The sequence below is a fragment of the Cucurbita moschata genome, unplaced genomic scaffold, assembly GCF_002738365.1.
Source record: "Cucurbita moschata cultivar Rifu unplaced genomic scaffold, Cmos_1.0 Cmo_Scf00019, whole genome shotgun sequence".
NCBI classification, from domain to species: domain Eukaryota; kingdom Viridiplantae; phylum Streptophyta; class Magnoliopsida; order Cucurbitales; family Cucurbitaceae; genus Cucurbita; species Cucurbita moschata.
In genome coordinates, this window is record NW_019268535.1 from 3,052,441 (window position 1) to 3,066,675 (window position 14,235).

Genomic DNA, 14,235 nt, shown 5'->3' on the forward strand with positions numbered 1-14,235 from the left:
AAGGGGGACGTACACAAGCCTGGGGGTTCATATACTCATACGTGGATTGTGTGTAGAGAAGTAATGCACATTTAATCGGCTATGATGATTATGAAAGGATAGGTCCCAACATGATTGCATGTGTCTGTATCTTCTGATCCGAATAGGGGGCTACATATTGAGTACTTTTTTAAATACTCAAGCCACATCCTACGTTTTCTTATTTTACTTCGTTTTTGCTTTTCTATTGAAGTTTACTTTTACTTGAAATGATTCTACGAACGTTTAAGTCTATGTATCGATTATAAAATGTTTTTAAAAGGATTTTTCGCACATTGTAGATATGTTAATAGAAAATGATACTCGTTATTGCTAAATTTTAATTTTAATAGATAGGTCCCAATCACAATATTGCCAAATTTTGGGGGCTTTATTTGAATTTGTCCCAACCCTTTTATTAAATACAACCAAATTAAATAATTATTTTCATCCATTTTTATTCAACAATTTTTTTTTTATAGAATATAATATTACAATTAAGTACTACGAATTTTAAGAATTTTGAATATCTGACCTAACCAAAGTTACTGAACCCGTCTAAAAATACTCATGAACTTTCAAAATTAACGTTAATCTGTTTATAAATATTCTATGAAGTGTTGACAGACGATTTTCATCCATATGTTGACAATAAGATTTTTTTAAATTTTTTTTTCTTATAAGGGTGAAGAGTGTTAATGTTACTTTTGAAATTTCATAGGTATCTTTTCTTAAAATTTCATAAGTATCTTTTTTTAAAAAGTCAGAAAGATATTAATGAAATTTCTTAAAATTCAATAGCACTTTTGAAGTTAGTATTTCCTAATAATATTTTTTAAAACTTTTTTGAAAATTCAAGAATATTATTAAAAAAAAATTTAAAGTTTAGAGAACTATAAAGTTTATAGGTATTTCTATTAATTTTACATTTTTTATATTTTAAAGACGGACAAAAACATGAAAATTTAGGTACTAAACTTGTAATTTAACCTTAATTTTAGTATAAACACAATGTCATTGCTAATTCCACGCTCGCCATGCCACCATAGGCGACTTTTTCGAGTTTTTGAGTTCGAAGTTGAGGAGCTGTTTCCCATTCTCTTTGATACGGAGTTGATAATCAACTATGCAACTGCTTGAAATTAAATAATAATACTAATACTGATGAAATGAGATCATTTACATTAATATAATCAACTTCGTAGAACATGATACAATAGAATAAATGGATTTAAGCCTATCATTTTGTTAAGAATGAAAAATGGAATTGGGATTGAAAGTGCAATAAACATAGGTGGGATCAAAAGCTCCAGTGGGATCTAAAGTCATGACGGAAAAATCCTTCCTTAAACACGGTTGGTTTGCGGAAGAGTGGGATACCAATAGAAGCTAGTGGGACTATTGCGATAGTAGTGGTAATGCAAGGCTCACATACTTGCAACTTGCGGTGATGTATGGACTAGTCGGAGACTGTAATTTGTGACTTAAGGACTAGTAGTGGTTGCTTAAGGTTCGGAAGCAAGGGCAATGGCGATGGTTTGGAAGCGGTTGAAAGCAGGAAGTTGTGATACTCTATTCTCATTCTTTTAACACATTTATAAAAAAAAAATGGACGCAGAAGTGTTATAGAAGAGTACCCAGTTTTTCTGGACTCATTTCTTTAACCTCTTTGATATCAAGTTCAAGGTTTCCCAGAATGGCATAGATATCTTCGGCTCTCGGATGAGTTCGATCAGCGACACGAAACTCGGCTACACGGCCATTGATCTCCAGCCAACTACAACCAGGGGTCTTCTTCAACCCTTTATCCCTGAGGAAACTTCTCATTTTAGCCACTCCATCCCATTTACCTGCAGCAGCATATATGTTCGAAAGCAATATGTAATTCCCTGCGTTTTTCGGCTCCATATCGATGAGCTTCTCGGCCGCAAACTCCGCAAGCTTAGACCCAGGATGCAACTTACAAGCACTCAACAATGGACCCCAAACTCGAGCGTCGGGTTTGATCGGCATGTTTCTTACAAGTTCTCCAGCTTCATTGATAAGCCCAGCTCTCCCTAAGAGATTAACCATACAAGCATAATGTTCTTGACTTGGTTGGCAGCTATAACTTTCAATCATCTCCTTGAAAAACTCCTTTCCCTTTTCGACGAGACCGGAGTTGACGCACGCTGTTAGTAGTCCGAGAAACGTTACCTGATCTGGGTTTGAATTCGAGCACTTCATTTGATTGTAGAGCTTGAAACATTGAGACCAATCTCCATGGTTGGCATGAGCACTGATCATGGAGTTCCACATTATCAAATCTTTGTCATTAACTCTCTCTTCCTCAAATAGCCTCTGGGCCATGTCTATACACCCGCATTTTGCATAGGTGATTAGGAGGGCTGTGTTAAGGGATGGCAGGGAAGTCAGGGCTAGCTTCAATGAGTACCCATGTAAATATTTTACATTTTCAAGTGCTCCTATGTCAACAAATGCAGGCATGATATTGATCACTGTAATGAAATCAGCTTGAATGCCATCAGATTTCATCCTGAAGAACAGAGACAAAGCAATGAGAGGATAACCATGTTTGACATTCCCCTTGATCATAGCACTCCATGAAATTACAGTCTTGTTTGTGACCGAGTTGAAGATCTTACTAGCTGAATCTAAGCTGTTACACTCGCAGTACATGTCTATGAGAGAATTATGAACTGAAACTTGACTATCTGAACCATTTCTCAATATGTTGGCATGGGTTTGTTTGCCCCAATCAGCACGTTTCAGCTGTGAAATCGAAGAGATAACAGGAAGCACAGTAAATAGATCGGCTCTAATCCCGGATCGTGCCATGGACTCGAAAAGCTCGAGACATTCCATTGGTCGTCCTTCTCGAGCATAAGCTGCTATCATTATATTCCATACAACACGGTCCTTTTCAGGAATTTTTTCAAATAACTTGCGAGCATCTACTAAGCTACCTAACTTGGAGTAAAGAGACAACACGGCAGTATCTACCAACAAATCTCCACATAAGTTGCTCACAATTGCAATACAATGAACAATTTTTGCAAGCTGAATTGAACTTAAACCCGAAACAGACCTCAAGAGATTGATAAATGTGAGTGAATCTGTCACTAATGGCTCTGATTTCATCCTCCCAAAGAGCCGGGAAATATCGTCCCCATTACCATTTTGAGGCGCCTCTGTAATCAATGAACTCCAGCAGTCCAAATCCTTCACAGACATTTTATCAAACAGTTGATGGGCATTCTCAAAATCAATGCACTTTTCGTACATCTCAACCAGAACAGTAACAACCGTATCATAAGAATCAACACCAAGCTTAATCAAACACCCATGAATGTTCTTCCCAAATTGAACATTTGACAAACAACAACATGATCGCAAAACAAAAGGGTAAGTTTGTTCATCAGGGTGCATGGACTTAGCAACCATTTCTCGGTACACCAACAGGGTGCGCTCATATTCACCAAATCTAGTCAAATTTCTCAGAATAGCATTGTAAAGAGCCGAATTGGGATCGATTATAGAATTGAAAACATGGTGAGAGAGATTAAGGAGTCCAAAATTCGCATAGCAGTCAATGAGTTTGCAAGAGAGAGTTGGGTTTTGGTGGAAACCATGGAGGACGAACCTGGCGTGAATTTGCTGGAGCTGTTGACGAGATTTGCATCGACTGAACAGAGATGAAAGCGTGTTGAGAAGTCTTGAATGGGTGGCGGGAAAATTCGGGAATTTGAAACGGAAAATGGGTTTTGATCGTTGAAGATGAAACATGTTGGGCGAAAGCGGCGGTGCATTTTTGGCAATGCTATGAGACTCGGAGTCCGGTTTTCAAATTCAAGAACGCGTCAATGTTCCAGAATTTCTCTCCCATTGAAGATATTCCATGATTTTGACCACTGAGGTTTTCATCACCTCATAATCTACATAATCCACGCGTAAATGAATACGACTCTCCAAAATAGTATGATATTGTCCACTTTGAGCATAAACTCTTATGACTTTGTGCTTTCCGAAAAGGTCTCATACCAATGGAGATACTATTCGTTACTTGTAAACCTCTCAATAATCCTCCTCTCGAACAAAGTACATTATAAGTCTCTCCTTAATCGAGTCTCGACTCATTTTTCTTTTGAAGTCCTTTGTTCGACGCTTGGGGATTCTACTAACACGATTAATTTAGGGCATAGCTCTGATACTATGTTAGATGAACACGACTCTCTACAATGGTATAATATTATCTACTTTGAACATAAGCTCTCATGGCTTTGCTTTGGACTTTCCGAACAGGCTTCATACCACTGGAGAGAGTATTCCGACTTTCCTCCAATAATATTTTTTCTTAATACTATTCAAATTTACATTTGGTCTAAAAATATACCTAAACAAATGAAAATTATTAATATTTTATTTTAAAAATAGTTATATTATTTTTTAACTTTTTTAAAAGAATTAAAAAACACATCGCCATTTGCAACATTTCAAAAATATTTATTCACGTTCCGAAATAACATTAAAACATTCGAAGATAATCAATGAAATATCGATATATGATTTTCGACATATAAAATTTTTTTTAACAAAAAAAAAATTATATAGATAAAAGATATTAAAATTACTTTTAAAATTTTAGGAATATTTTTAAAACATATTACTGAGCAATAAAGTATTTTTGAATTGTTAAAAAAAAAATTAAAATGTATTATTGAAAAATTTTAAAGTTGAAGCCTATTTTTAAAACGTTATTAAAAGTTTGAGGATATTATTAAAACAAATCAAATATCTAGACATCTGTCTTACATTATGTTTACCATATTTAAATAAAAGATAAATATACTGTATTCATTTATTATTCTTTCTTTTATTGTTCTTTTTATATTATCTGTAATTTACCATATTTTCTGATAAATAATTATAAATAGAGAACTTCTACCATCATTTACCTCGGTGGTTTTAGTAAATATTTTCATAGTAACAGAGCTTTTTAACAACCTTGATCTTTTCTTCTCTATGGCTTCCGAATCCTCTTATCATCTTCTTCCTTTCAACACTCTAATCTCGTTTCTCACAGGCGGGCCAAACATGTTAAATTAGATTATCATTTCATTCGAGAACTTGTTATTGTTGGCAAGCTTCGCACACAATATGTACCATTCCATTTCCAAGTTGCTGACATCTTCACAAAAAGTGTTTATCGACCTTTTTAAAATTTTTCAGATCCTCAAGCTTCACGTTCAAATCCGACGCTCAACTTGCGGGGTGCTAAGGATAGTTGATCATTTATTAAGGCAAATATATTGTATTCAGTGAAACTTTTAAAAATTTAAAAATATTTTTTAAACCAACATTTTTATTAATTTAATCTTTTGAAATTTAAATATTAATTTCAGTTAAATTTCAAATTCAACTCAAAACTTTTAATTCTATTTTTAAACGTTCAAAAGTACTATTAAATTTTTTTAAAAATATTTATTAGCCTACATATTAACTATTAGAAGAGTTTAAAAGGTTAAAAATGTCAATTCACTTTTACAATTTTAGATATATTTTTCAAAATAATACTAATTATAACTCTATTTTTTAAGTATTTTTATTAATTTAATCCAAAATTTAAATCAAAATCCAATAATACGATAATGGTCAACGTGAACGGTCAACCTTTTTCCCAATGAAAATAACGGCCAAACAGAAAACGAGGGGCGGCTAAATATTATTTAAAAAAATTCAGTTATTAATTTTTGAATAAGGACCATCTTATTTTGTGTGCCAACAGGTCATAATTCCGTGTGCCAATTAATTACGCCTTTACTTAATTAATATAAAATATAAAAAAACTGAAATATCCGAAAATAATTCCCATGGGTCGGTAAAGCTAAACCATAACCACGTGTCATCGATCCAACGGCTATGAACGGCCACGCGGCAAGAGATCACGAGACAGTTGGGCAGTTGATGCCACGTGGTAATAACGCGGTACATTCAAGGACTAAGTCAATGAGTGACGTGGCAGCATGATCACCAGTCAAACCTCCCAGAAATTCGAGGACCCTTTGAAAATCCGTTATTTATACCCACAGGCCACCTCTTTGTATCCCCAAAACAAGATTTTCTGGGTGAATTTTCTCGGGAAAATCAATCTGTTTGGTTGGTGGGAAAATTAACGGGAAAATTTTGTGAGATGGCGGCGGTGATGATGAAGATGAAGGGGGAGGTGGCGCCGGCGGTTTATGTATTGAATGAGAGGCGGGGAGGGAAGTATGGGCGGAGATTGGAGACGATATTGGAGGAGGGATCGGAGGGAAGCTGTGAGTTTGTGGGGAGGAGGGGTTTGTGGGTTCTTCGTGTTCTTCGTGTTCTTCGTGTTCTTCCGGTTGTTGTTTCTTATTTTTTTGTTGTACAGACATGTTGTAGGTTGAGTTTGGAGGGATTTGGTGTAAATTTGTAACGGGGGATTTGTGGTGCTTGGGTTTTGGATTTAGAGGCCATGGCTACTTATCCCTTTTCAAAAATTTATGAAAAAAGGGTTTGAAAACTCTCGTTTCTCTCTTTCTAGCTCGTTCGAGTTAGTGTACGAAAATGACAAGTCACTTATGAAACTACTAATCGAAAACAATGTCTTCTATGATCACTACAATATTCACCGTCACCCATATCTTAGTTTTCATGGTCGCTCTAGAATTTATCATCATTCGTGCATCACCATCATCTATATCTTAGCTGCAATCTATGTAGGTTCACTTACGTAGTTTGAGTATTTTAAGTACTCGTACACATATACGTGATGGGACCTAAATACTCATAACCTCTTAAATACTCGTAACTATTGGGGTTGGGTAAGCAAACACACATACGTGGTGAAGCTTGAGTATTCTAAGAAATACTCATAAACTCACTGTTGGACTTAGGTAATGCAAATACACGGGTTGAGTAATGCAAATACTTATGGACTCATAATCTCATCGTTGGGTTTGAGTAATGCAAACACATATATATTTGATGGTTGGTACTTCCCCACGCACTCGCACATGAGCCAACCATGCCGAATACGTACCCCTGGGCTTGGCTTTGTGGGGCTAAATGCACTGACGCGTCGGACACCACGGAGGGAAAGATACATAAATATCGAACTTGTACTAAGATAACATAATGTAGAATTATCCCGACACACATGACATACATAAATGTGTGAGGTCTCGTGGTTTAAAATCATAGGATATAATAAGAATCATTTGGTTCTTCCTTTCGTCCATGTCATAGTACAATTATGAGTCATGTATGCATAATAGTTAGCATGGCTTTCATCTTGCATCATCATGTAATCTAAACATGACTTCACGTGGCAAGACATAGTATTGCATATATAGCACTTCATTTCGTTCATATCATGACATAATAGAACATCACATACGTACATAATATGGCATCATATATCATCACAAAGCATACATAAACATAGCATAACATTATGGCTGTGTTGCTTGCATCATCATACACCGTACAAGTTACCGTCCAATTCTTCTTAAGTCACTTGAGCACTCCATCACTCCTGGTCGTTCAATTCTTCTTAAAGTCACTTGAGCACTCCATCACTCCTGGCCCCTGTGGCCTAAATGAGCTATGTTGGATGATGGAAGTTAGATTGGTAAATCCTCAAATCCTCAAATATCGAACAAAGAACTCTTAAAAGAAAAGGAGCTAAGCCCCTCCTCGAAGGCCGTCAAAAATGACTAAGACTCCAAAGGAGTCGAGCCTCGATTAAGGGGAGGCGCACTTGTGTTGGATGATGGAAGTCCCACATCGACTAATTTAGGGTGTGATCATGGGTTTATAAGTGAGGAATACTAACTCCATTGGTATGAGGCCTTTTGGGGAAACCCAAAGCAAAGCCATGAGAGCTTATGCTCAAAGTGGACAATATCATACCATTGTGGAGAGTCGTGTTCGTTTAACAAGCTACTCTATGTCACATACGTGTGTCACAATGTGGGTGAGCGTGCTGAGAGAGTATCTCGGGGCGACTTCCTTTGAAATGAGTTTTTTTCAAGGACAGTACCAGGCGGCAAGGGTGTGTCGGTATTTCGCCCCAACCCGCGTGTTGGAGGTTACTACATACACTCACTATCTGGCACGGTATACGTAAATGACATAATAAAACCCAAATGGATAGATGCTTGGGAAGTCCCGATAATGCGGGCTCGTTCTCGATAGCATGACCAATGAGTTTTGATGACCGACGACACCGAGACTCGGGATGTCGTCAAGACATGGGCCATGTCGATGGAGATCGAGATGACAAGAAGAGACGTGATAGTGCATTGAGAGACCTTGGCCTCGAGCAGAGAGAAGGTCGAACCGAATGACTTAGCCTAGTATAGAGACAAGTCGGTTGTGTCGATTGAACATGTATGCACAGACAGCATGTGTGGTCGAACAAGCTTGGATTCCATACAAACAATGTTCGAAGTCCATGACATCAGTTTCAAAGCTTGGATTCCACATGTGGGAAGCGAAGTTATTAGTTTTATTTAAGTTACAATATTTATATTTCCTCTTGCCACATCTCAAAATTTAGTTCATTTTCTACCTCTATTTCATATTTAAAACATGTAAATATTATTTCCACATTATCCAAATATTGTTTGCACCGGTGCAATTTGATAAAAAAAAAAAAAAAAAGAAAAAAAAATTATTTTTATTTTATTTTGCTATTACAAAATATACCATAAATCATCCCGAGCTCAACCCAATTTGTTTTTTTTTTTAAACTAACCTTTTTTTTCAATAAAATAATTTAAATTAAAAAAATAGAGATAGTATACTTTTTTTAGTCGTCCAAAAGTTTAGAATCGACAAGAGAGAAAGAGGAGACATTCATGGTATGATCGGTCCGTTTAGTCTAAATAAATCTTTTGAAAGAACGGGCATTGCATGGATATTATAACCTTGAAACTGGAATGGAAACTGATTCTTTTTTGGTCCGTTCCTGAATGGTTAATAGAGACAGACGGTAAATTTAATGGTAATATATCTATGCTGGTTCAAATCTAGGCGACCCAATTTTTTTATTCCATATTTATTATCATATTTTAATGTCCGATTGATTTAATTTTTATAACATTTTTTTTTATTTAATTTTTATAACATTTTTTTTTGTTAATATTTTATTAAATAATTAAGATTAAAAAAATTAGAGTTACACTTATATCATAAAGTTTTTTAAATAAATAATTTAAAATAAATTATAAACTAAATATCTATATGAAATTAATTAAAATAATAAATCTATTATATAATTAAATCACACCAATAATTATTAATTACTGTAAAGGCCATATTAATCGAAGCCTAAAAGTGGACCGATTTTGTTTTCCCTCTTCCGTCGCTACTGATTCCTCTTAACGGACCGGATCCGCTAGGTTTCTCATACTTCTCAAGATCTGCATCAAATCAATCGCCATGGTAATTTCGATTTCTCTGTCTCTTAACCGTCTCTTGATTGAGTACACTATTCGATTAATTCAAGTTACAGCATTCGGATTTTGATTCTTCATCTTCATGCCATAATTTGACCTAATTGACGGGATTTCTGTGGGTCGATGTTGGTTTTGATGAGTTTTAGGAGAAAAAAACTTTGTTTTACTTCCCGTTTGGATGAATTTATGTGTGTTTTTATGTTTTTTTTTTTTAATCGTAAATTTGGGTTTTTCTTTTAGTTTGTGCATTATGAATGAAATTCAAGTTCCGTGTACCTGCATTGCATCTTTTCTCCATTTCTACGGCTTTCTGTCGGATCGGTTTCCTTTTCAATGGTTGGTTTTCTATTTAAGCGGAGAAATTTGGGGCTAGTAGTGTTTCTGACTCTAATTATGATTTATTATTCATCACATTGTTGGATATTTATTGCTTGGAAGTCTTGGTGTGGATTCAATTCTATTGCAGAAATTCAATTCTCTCATTCAAATTTGGCAAAATGAATTGCTGAATTTGCCAAGAACAAATTCTTCAATGGCAGTTAGGTCTATGGCAAACTTCCAATTAATGAACTGATTCCCTTCTGGTAGAAAATAATAATAATAAAAATACCTAACGACAGACGGTACTGGCCAAACTAAAATTGGAGGAATTCTAGTGCTGTATCACATCATTTGCCCCATAAACATTAGACAGGCCATTGAGTTTACTTGGCCTATTTGGATTCATATGGGGCGTGGTTCTTTGTATAGTTTGAGTTACTGAATTATAAAAATATGTAATTTGTTTGGTATGTGAACCGTATCCCATAGTTTTCTATAAGTTCCAATTGGGCTTGATGTACCATCCTACGGTTTTCTCCTGAAATTGCTTAGTGTACTTGTGCTTGTTTGTAGCTTCTGCATATTTTGCATTAGTCTTACAGGGGTTTTCTTCCAACGCTTCCTCATGCAACCTATTAATTGTCTCAGCCAATGGTCCAAGAGAAAGGATTTAGGATTCCATTCATTCGAGACTTCATGTATGGATTTAAATTTTCAGAACTCAGGGACGCGGTTGAACTGTACAACAAATGTTTTCACATATGGACTTAATTTTTGTGTTATTAAATCTGAATCTGTATTATTGAGCTAAGGAAAAGTCCTGATGTTGGGGTATGTCTCATAAGCATCATAATAGGTTCCCCAATGTTTCTAACTTCGATTGATAGAGAAACTAGCCATCAATGAGTCGAAAAGCCAGATCAACCCTTTGGCATTGATTATCACTGAATAATACAAATTCTTTCTTCAAAAGAGAAGGGATCCCACTATTTTTATGCACCCACCATGGCAAACCAAATTCAGCAAGTTTCTGTTTCGGGGTTTCAAAACCTTGCTGCTGCATTCGACCTTACTGAAATTTGACTCTAGAGCTCACCTATTGCACATATGATAGGAAAGAAACAACAGAATCTTTATTGACAAGTTTAGACCTTTTGGGTGAATCTTATTCAGTTTACAACTAGAGGGCTTTACAGAAAGTGTTTTTCTTTGGGTGGTATGGTAGATACACAATGATTTTTGCAATAACTCCACTTTTTTGGGTCAACTAGAGTTTTTTTCTCCCTTCTTCTCTGTTTTTTTTTTTTTTTTTTGGGTTAAATCTCCCCTTTCAAGTGAGGAGACTACAAGAAAGAACTCACTATGAGAGCACATGCAGTAAAGAAGGATGCTAAATTAATCCCATTTCAATGGGATTATCTGAAACTGTCCCTTGTCTCATTGGCCTTCAAATTTTCTATGATTGGTTTTTCTTTACTGAAAGCATGTGTTTCATCAACTACTGGAAAAGATGTCAGATTTCCAGCAGGACTTCACTTATGAGTTTCCTCCAAAGAGGACGTACTATTGGAATTGAGTACAGTTGCCAAAAATTCACTGCACATGGGAAGGTTGTTGCCAACATCTTGCAGATTATACTTAGAAGTTATGTGTACAGATCAGGATCATGGTGCTTCCACATCAGTTCGGTGTACAGACTTTTATAGCATTCAAATCTGAAATTACTATGGATTGATAGATTGGCTGTAGGTAACTCGGAAAATGACAAGCAACGTCAAACGGCTGGATAATTAATTAAATGGAAAGGTGATGACTGCATATTGTCTGCTGAATAGTAATAGAAAGAACACAATTGCTATATCAACTTCAGTCCTCGTCTCAATGAATTTTGGACAGTACTTACATTGACTTGGACAATACTTAAATTGACTTGATTTATGGGCATTTATCAGTCCGAATAATGAGATGTACATAATTACCATTATATGTTTTCTGATATTTGGACGATACAAAATTACTTATGGAATTTATTGATCTCAATTCTGAGATGTGCACTAGTAGCATCAAATGTTTCATCAAGAGAAGAATACTTTGGTTTGATTATGATGTTGTTAAGTTCCCTTTCTTTTGTTTTAGGTTCTACTGCAGCTAGACCCTTTTCTCAATGAACTTACCAGCATGTTTGAGCGCAGTACCGAGAAGGGTTCAGTGTGGGTTACTCTAAAACGATGTATGCATATCAGGTTGTTGATTAGTTTAATGAATCTTTATGATAATCTTTAGGAATCTGATTAGTTTCAAACTATATTGTATCTCTTATTGTTGTAGCGTCACTGAAGTCCAAGGTGCAGAGAAATAAAATGACCACTGCTGGTCAACCTATCGAGTACAGGTGCCTCATCCGTGCAACTGATGGGAAGAAGACAATTTCAACTTCAGTAAGCATTGACTCATCTTTTAGGCTTTTTATTTATTTATTTATTTTCCTGAATTGAAATCTTTGCTTGGGTATTCAAAGCTTTTGTAGTAAATTCTAAATTTACTCTGGCTGAAATCTGCTATCCATTGAATTGAAGGATGCTGTGTTTGGACATCGTTTCTTTTTTACTTTATTTATGCTTTACTCTAAGTTTGTGTTACTACTCAATGCAATCCTGGCGTGGGGCAATTATCAAAAAGATTCTTCTACTCAAGAACGGACACAGTTCACTTGTCAATGCCAATTAACATTTAGTCTATGCCTTTTTTTATGCAATGGCATTTATTTTAAAGACAGGATCAGTAATGAAGAAATAGTTTTAAAACTTGAATGGACATTCTGGCATTTAGGAAGGGAATAGACTTCATACTAATGTTCCCTCAATTTTTCTTTTACATTCAAGATCGATGTTTATGCCATCTTGCCTTAATACTGAAGAAGTAATATACGAGTTCGAGTCCCTTCACCCTCTCACTTCGTTATGAATTAGTTCTTTTTGCTTGAATTTTATTTGTTTCATTCCTTTTGGTAAACAGAAGCATAACCTGTTTTCTTTTTTTTTAAAAAAAACATCATTCAGTATGTCGCTGTTTCACATTCTTCAAAACTTATTATCTTTATTATTGCTTAATTTTTATTCAACAGCGTTTTATTTTTGAGGTTTCTTTTAACTTTCTTGAATCTGAAAGCATTTGTAACATTTTCTCTTGAACTGGCAAGGTTGGAGCTAAAGACCACCTGAGATTTCAAGCTTCCTATTCAACCATTCTTAAAGCCCACATGACTGCTCTTAAAAAGAGAGAGAGGAAGGACAGGAAGAAGGCACCAGAGGCAGAGAAGGATTCGAAGAAGAAACCAAGGAAAGTATGAGGGGAGGTTCTCTTGCTTTTTAGGTTTCTCAAACTAGGGTAACTTCCTTTTCTTCGTTACGCTTTTGTTTTCACAATGACTTCGATCCTTTGACCTGATGAGTGTTATGCTTCCCCCTTATTTCTAGGAAAATGCAGAGGAAAGAAGGGGAGAGGTAGAATTTTTGGAATTTCAGGAATTGAAAAACACTTGATTCTGTCATTTGTTTAGCCATTTTTTTTTCCTTAGAAAATATTTGAAATATACATGTGATTTTGCTGAGGAATTGTCTAGAAGTTGTGCATCTCTCGTCCTTGAAGTTATACTTTGCTTAGATAGTGTAACGAGGTTGAAACTATTTGTGATTCACTTGGGAACCAGTTGTTAGGGATCATGATTCTCGACATGATATTATCTACTTTGAACATAAGCTCTTATGATTTTGCTTTTAGCTTCACCAAAAGGCCTCATCCGAATGGAGATATGTTCCTTACTTGTAAACCCATGATCAACCCCTTAATTAGCTAACGTGGGATTTCTCTTCCAACAATCCTCAACAATCATTCTCTCGAACAAAGTATACCATAGAGTCCTCAAACAGCCTCCCCTTACTCGATTACTCGAGGCTCGACTCCTTTAGAGCCCTCGAACAAAGTACACCATTTGTTTGACACTTGAGTCACTTTTGACTACACTTTCGACATTTGAGAATTCTATTGACATGTCTAAGTAAGGGTATGACTCTGATACTATGTTAGGAATCATGACTCTCCACAATGGTATGATATTGTTCACTTTGAGCATAAGCTCTCATGGCTTTGCTTTTGGCTTCTCCAAAAGGCCTAAATGCTTCATTCCAATGAAGATGTATTCCTTATTTGTAAATCCATCCGCAAACCTTTTAATTAGCAGCTGTGGGACTCTTTACCTCCTGCCATACATTCCAACATTCTAAGAAAAAATGATGAATTACTTTTTGGTACATTCTTTACTTTTTGGTACATTCATGCAGACTTTTTGATACATTCTTTACTTTTTGGTACATTCATGCCGAACATAGAATTCCCAACCCTTGCTATTGAA

The 14,235-nt window shown here is 35.6% G+C and overlaps 2 protein-coding genes across 4 annotated transcripts; one reads left to right on the forward strand and one right to left on the reverse strand.

Annotated features, from left to right (window-relative positions):
• Positions 1-1,593: 1,593 nt before the first annotated feature.
• LOC111456773 (pentatricopeptide repeat-containing protein At1g11290, chloroplastic-like) lies at positions 1,594-3,909 on the reverse strand. Its single transcript, XM_023098763.1, has one exon. It carries the CDS (start codon positions 3,802-3,804, stop codon positions 1,642-1,644), a length of 2,163 nt encoding a protein of 720 aa, XP_022954531.1. The 5' UTR covers positions 3,805-3,909; the 3' UTR covers positions 1,594-1,641.
• Positions 3,910-9,362: 5,453 nt separating this feature from the next.
• Positions 9,363-13,521, forward strand: LOC111456777 (signal recognition particle 14 kDa protein-like). 3 transcript variants are annotated; one of them, XM_023098769.1, is made up of 5 exons: positions 9,363-9,489; positions 11,961-12,054; positions 12,153-12,262; positions 13,024-13,211; positions 13,301-13,438. In XM_023098769.1, exons 1-4 carry the CDS (start codon positions 9,487-9,489, stop codon positions 13,171-13,173), a joined length of 357 nt encoding a protein of 118 aa, XP_022954537.1. In that variant the 5' UTR covers positions 9,363-9,486; the 3' UTR covers positions 13,174-13,211; positions 13,301-13,438. The 3 variants fall into 3 exon arrangements, with proteins under 3 accessions (XP_022954537.1, XP_022954536.1, XP_022954538.1); XM_023098768.1 differs by having other exon boundaries at positions 13,024-13,521; XM_023098770.1 differs by lacking the exon at positions 9,363-9,489 and adding an exon at positions 11,147-11,630 and having other exon boundaries at positions 13,024-13,521.
• The last annotated feature ends 714 nt before the right edge of the window (positions 13,522-14,235 follow it).

Excerpts from the sequence above, each read along its gene's own strand:
- LOC111456773 (XM_023098763.1), bottom strand. The coding sequence starts at position 3,804 with ATGTTTCATCTTCAACGATCAAAACCCATTTTCCGTTTCAAATTCCCG.
- LOC111456777 (XM_023098768.1), top strand. Across the intron at positions 12,055-12,152 it reads GTGGGTTACTCTAAAACGAT|CGTCACTGAAGTCCAAGGTG; the intron begins GTATGCATATCA and ends TTATTGTTGTAG. Across the intron at positions 12,263-13,023 it reads AGAAGACAATTTCAACTTCA|GTTGGAGCTAAAGACCACCT; the intron begins GTAAGCATTGAC and ends TGAACTGGCAAG.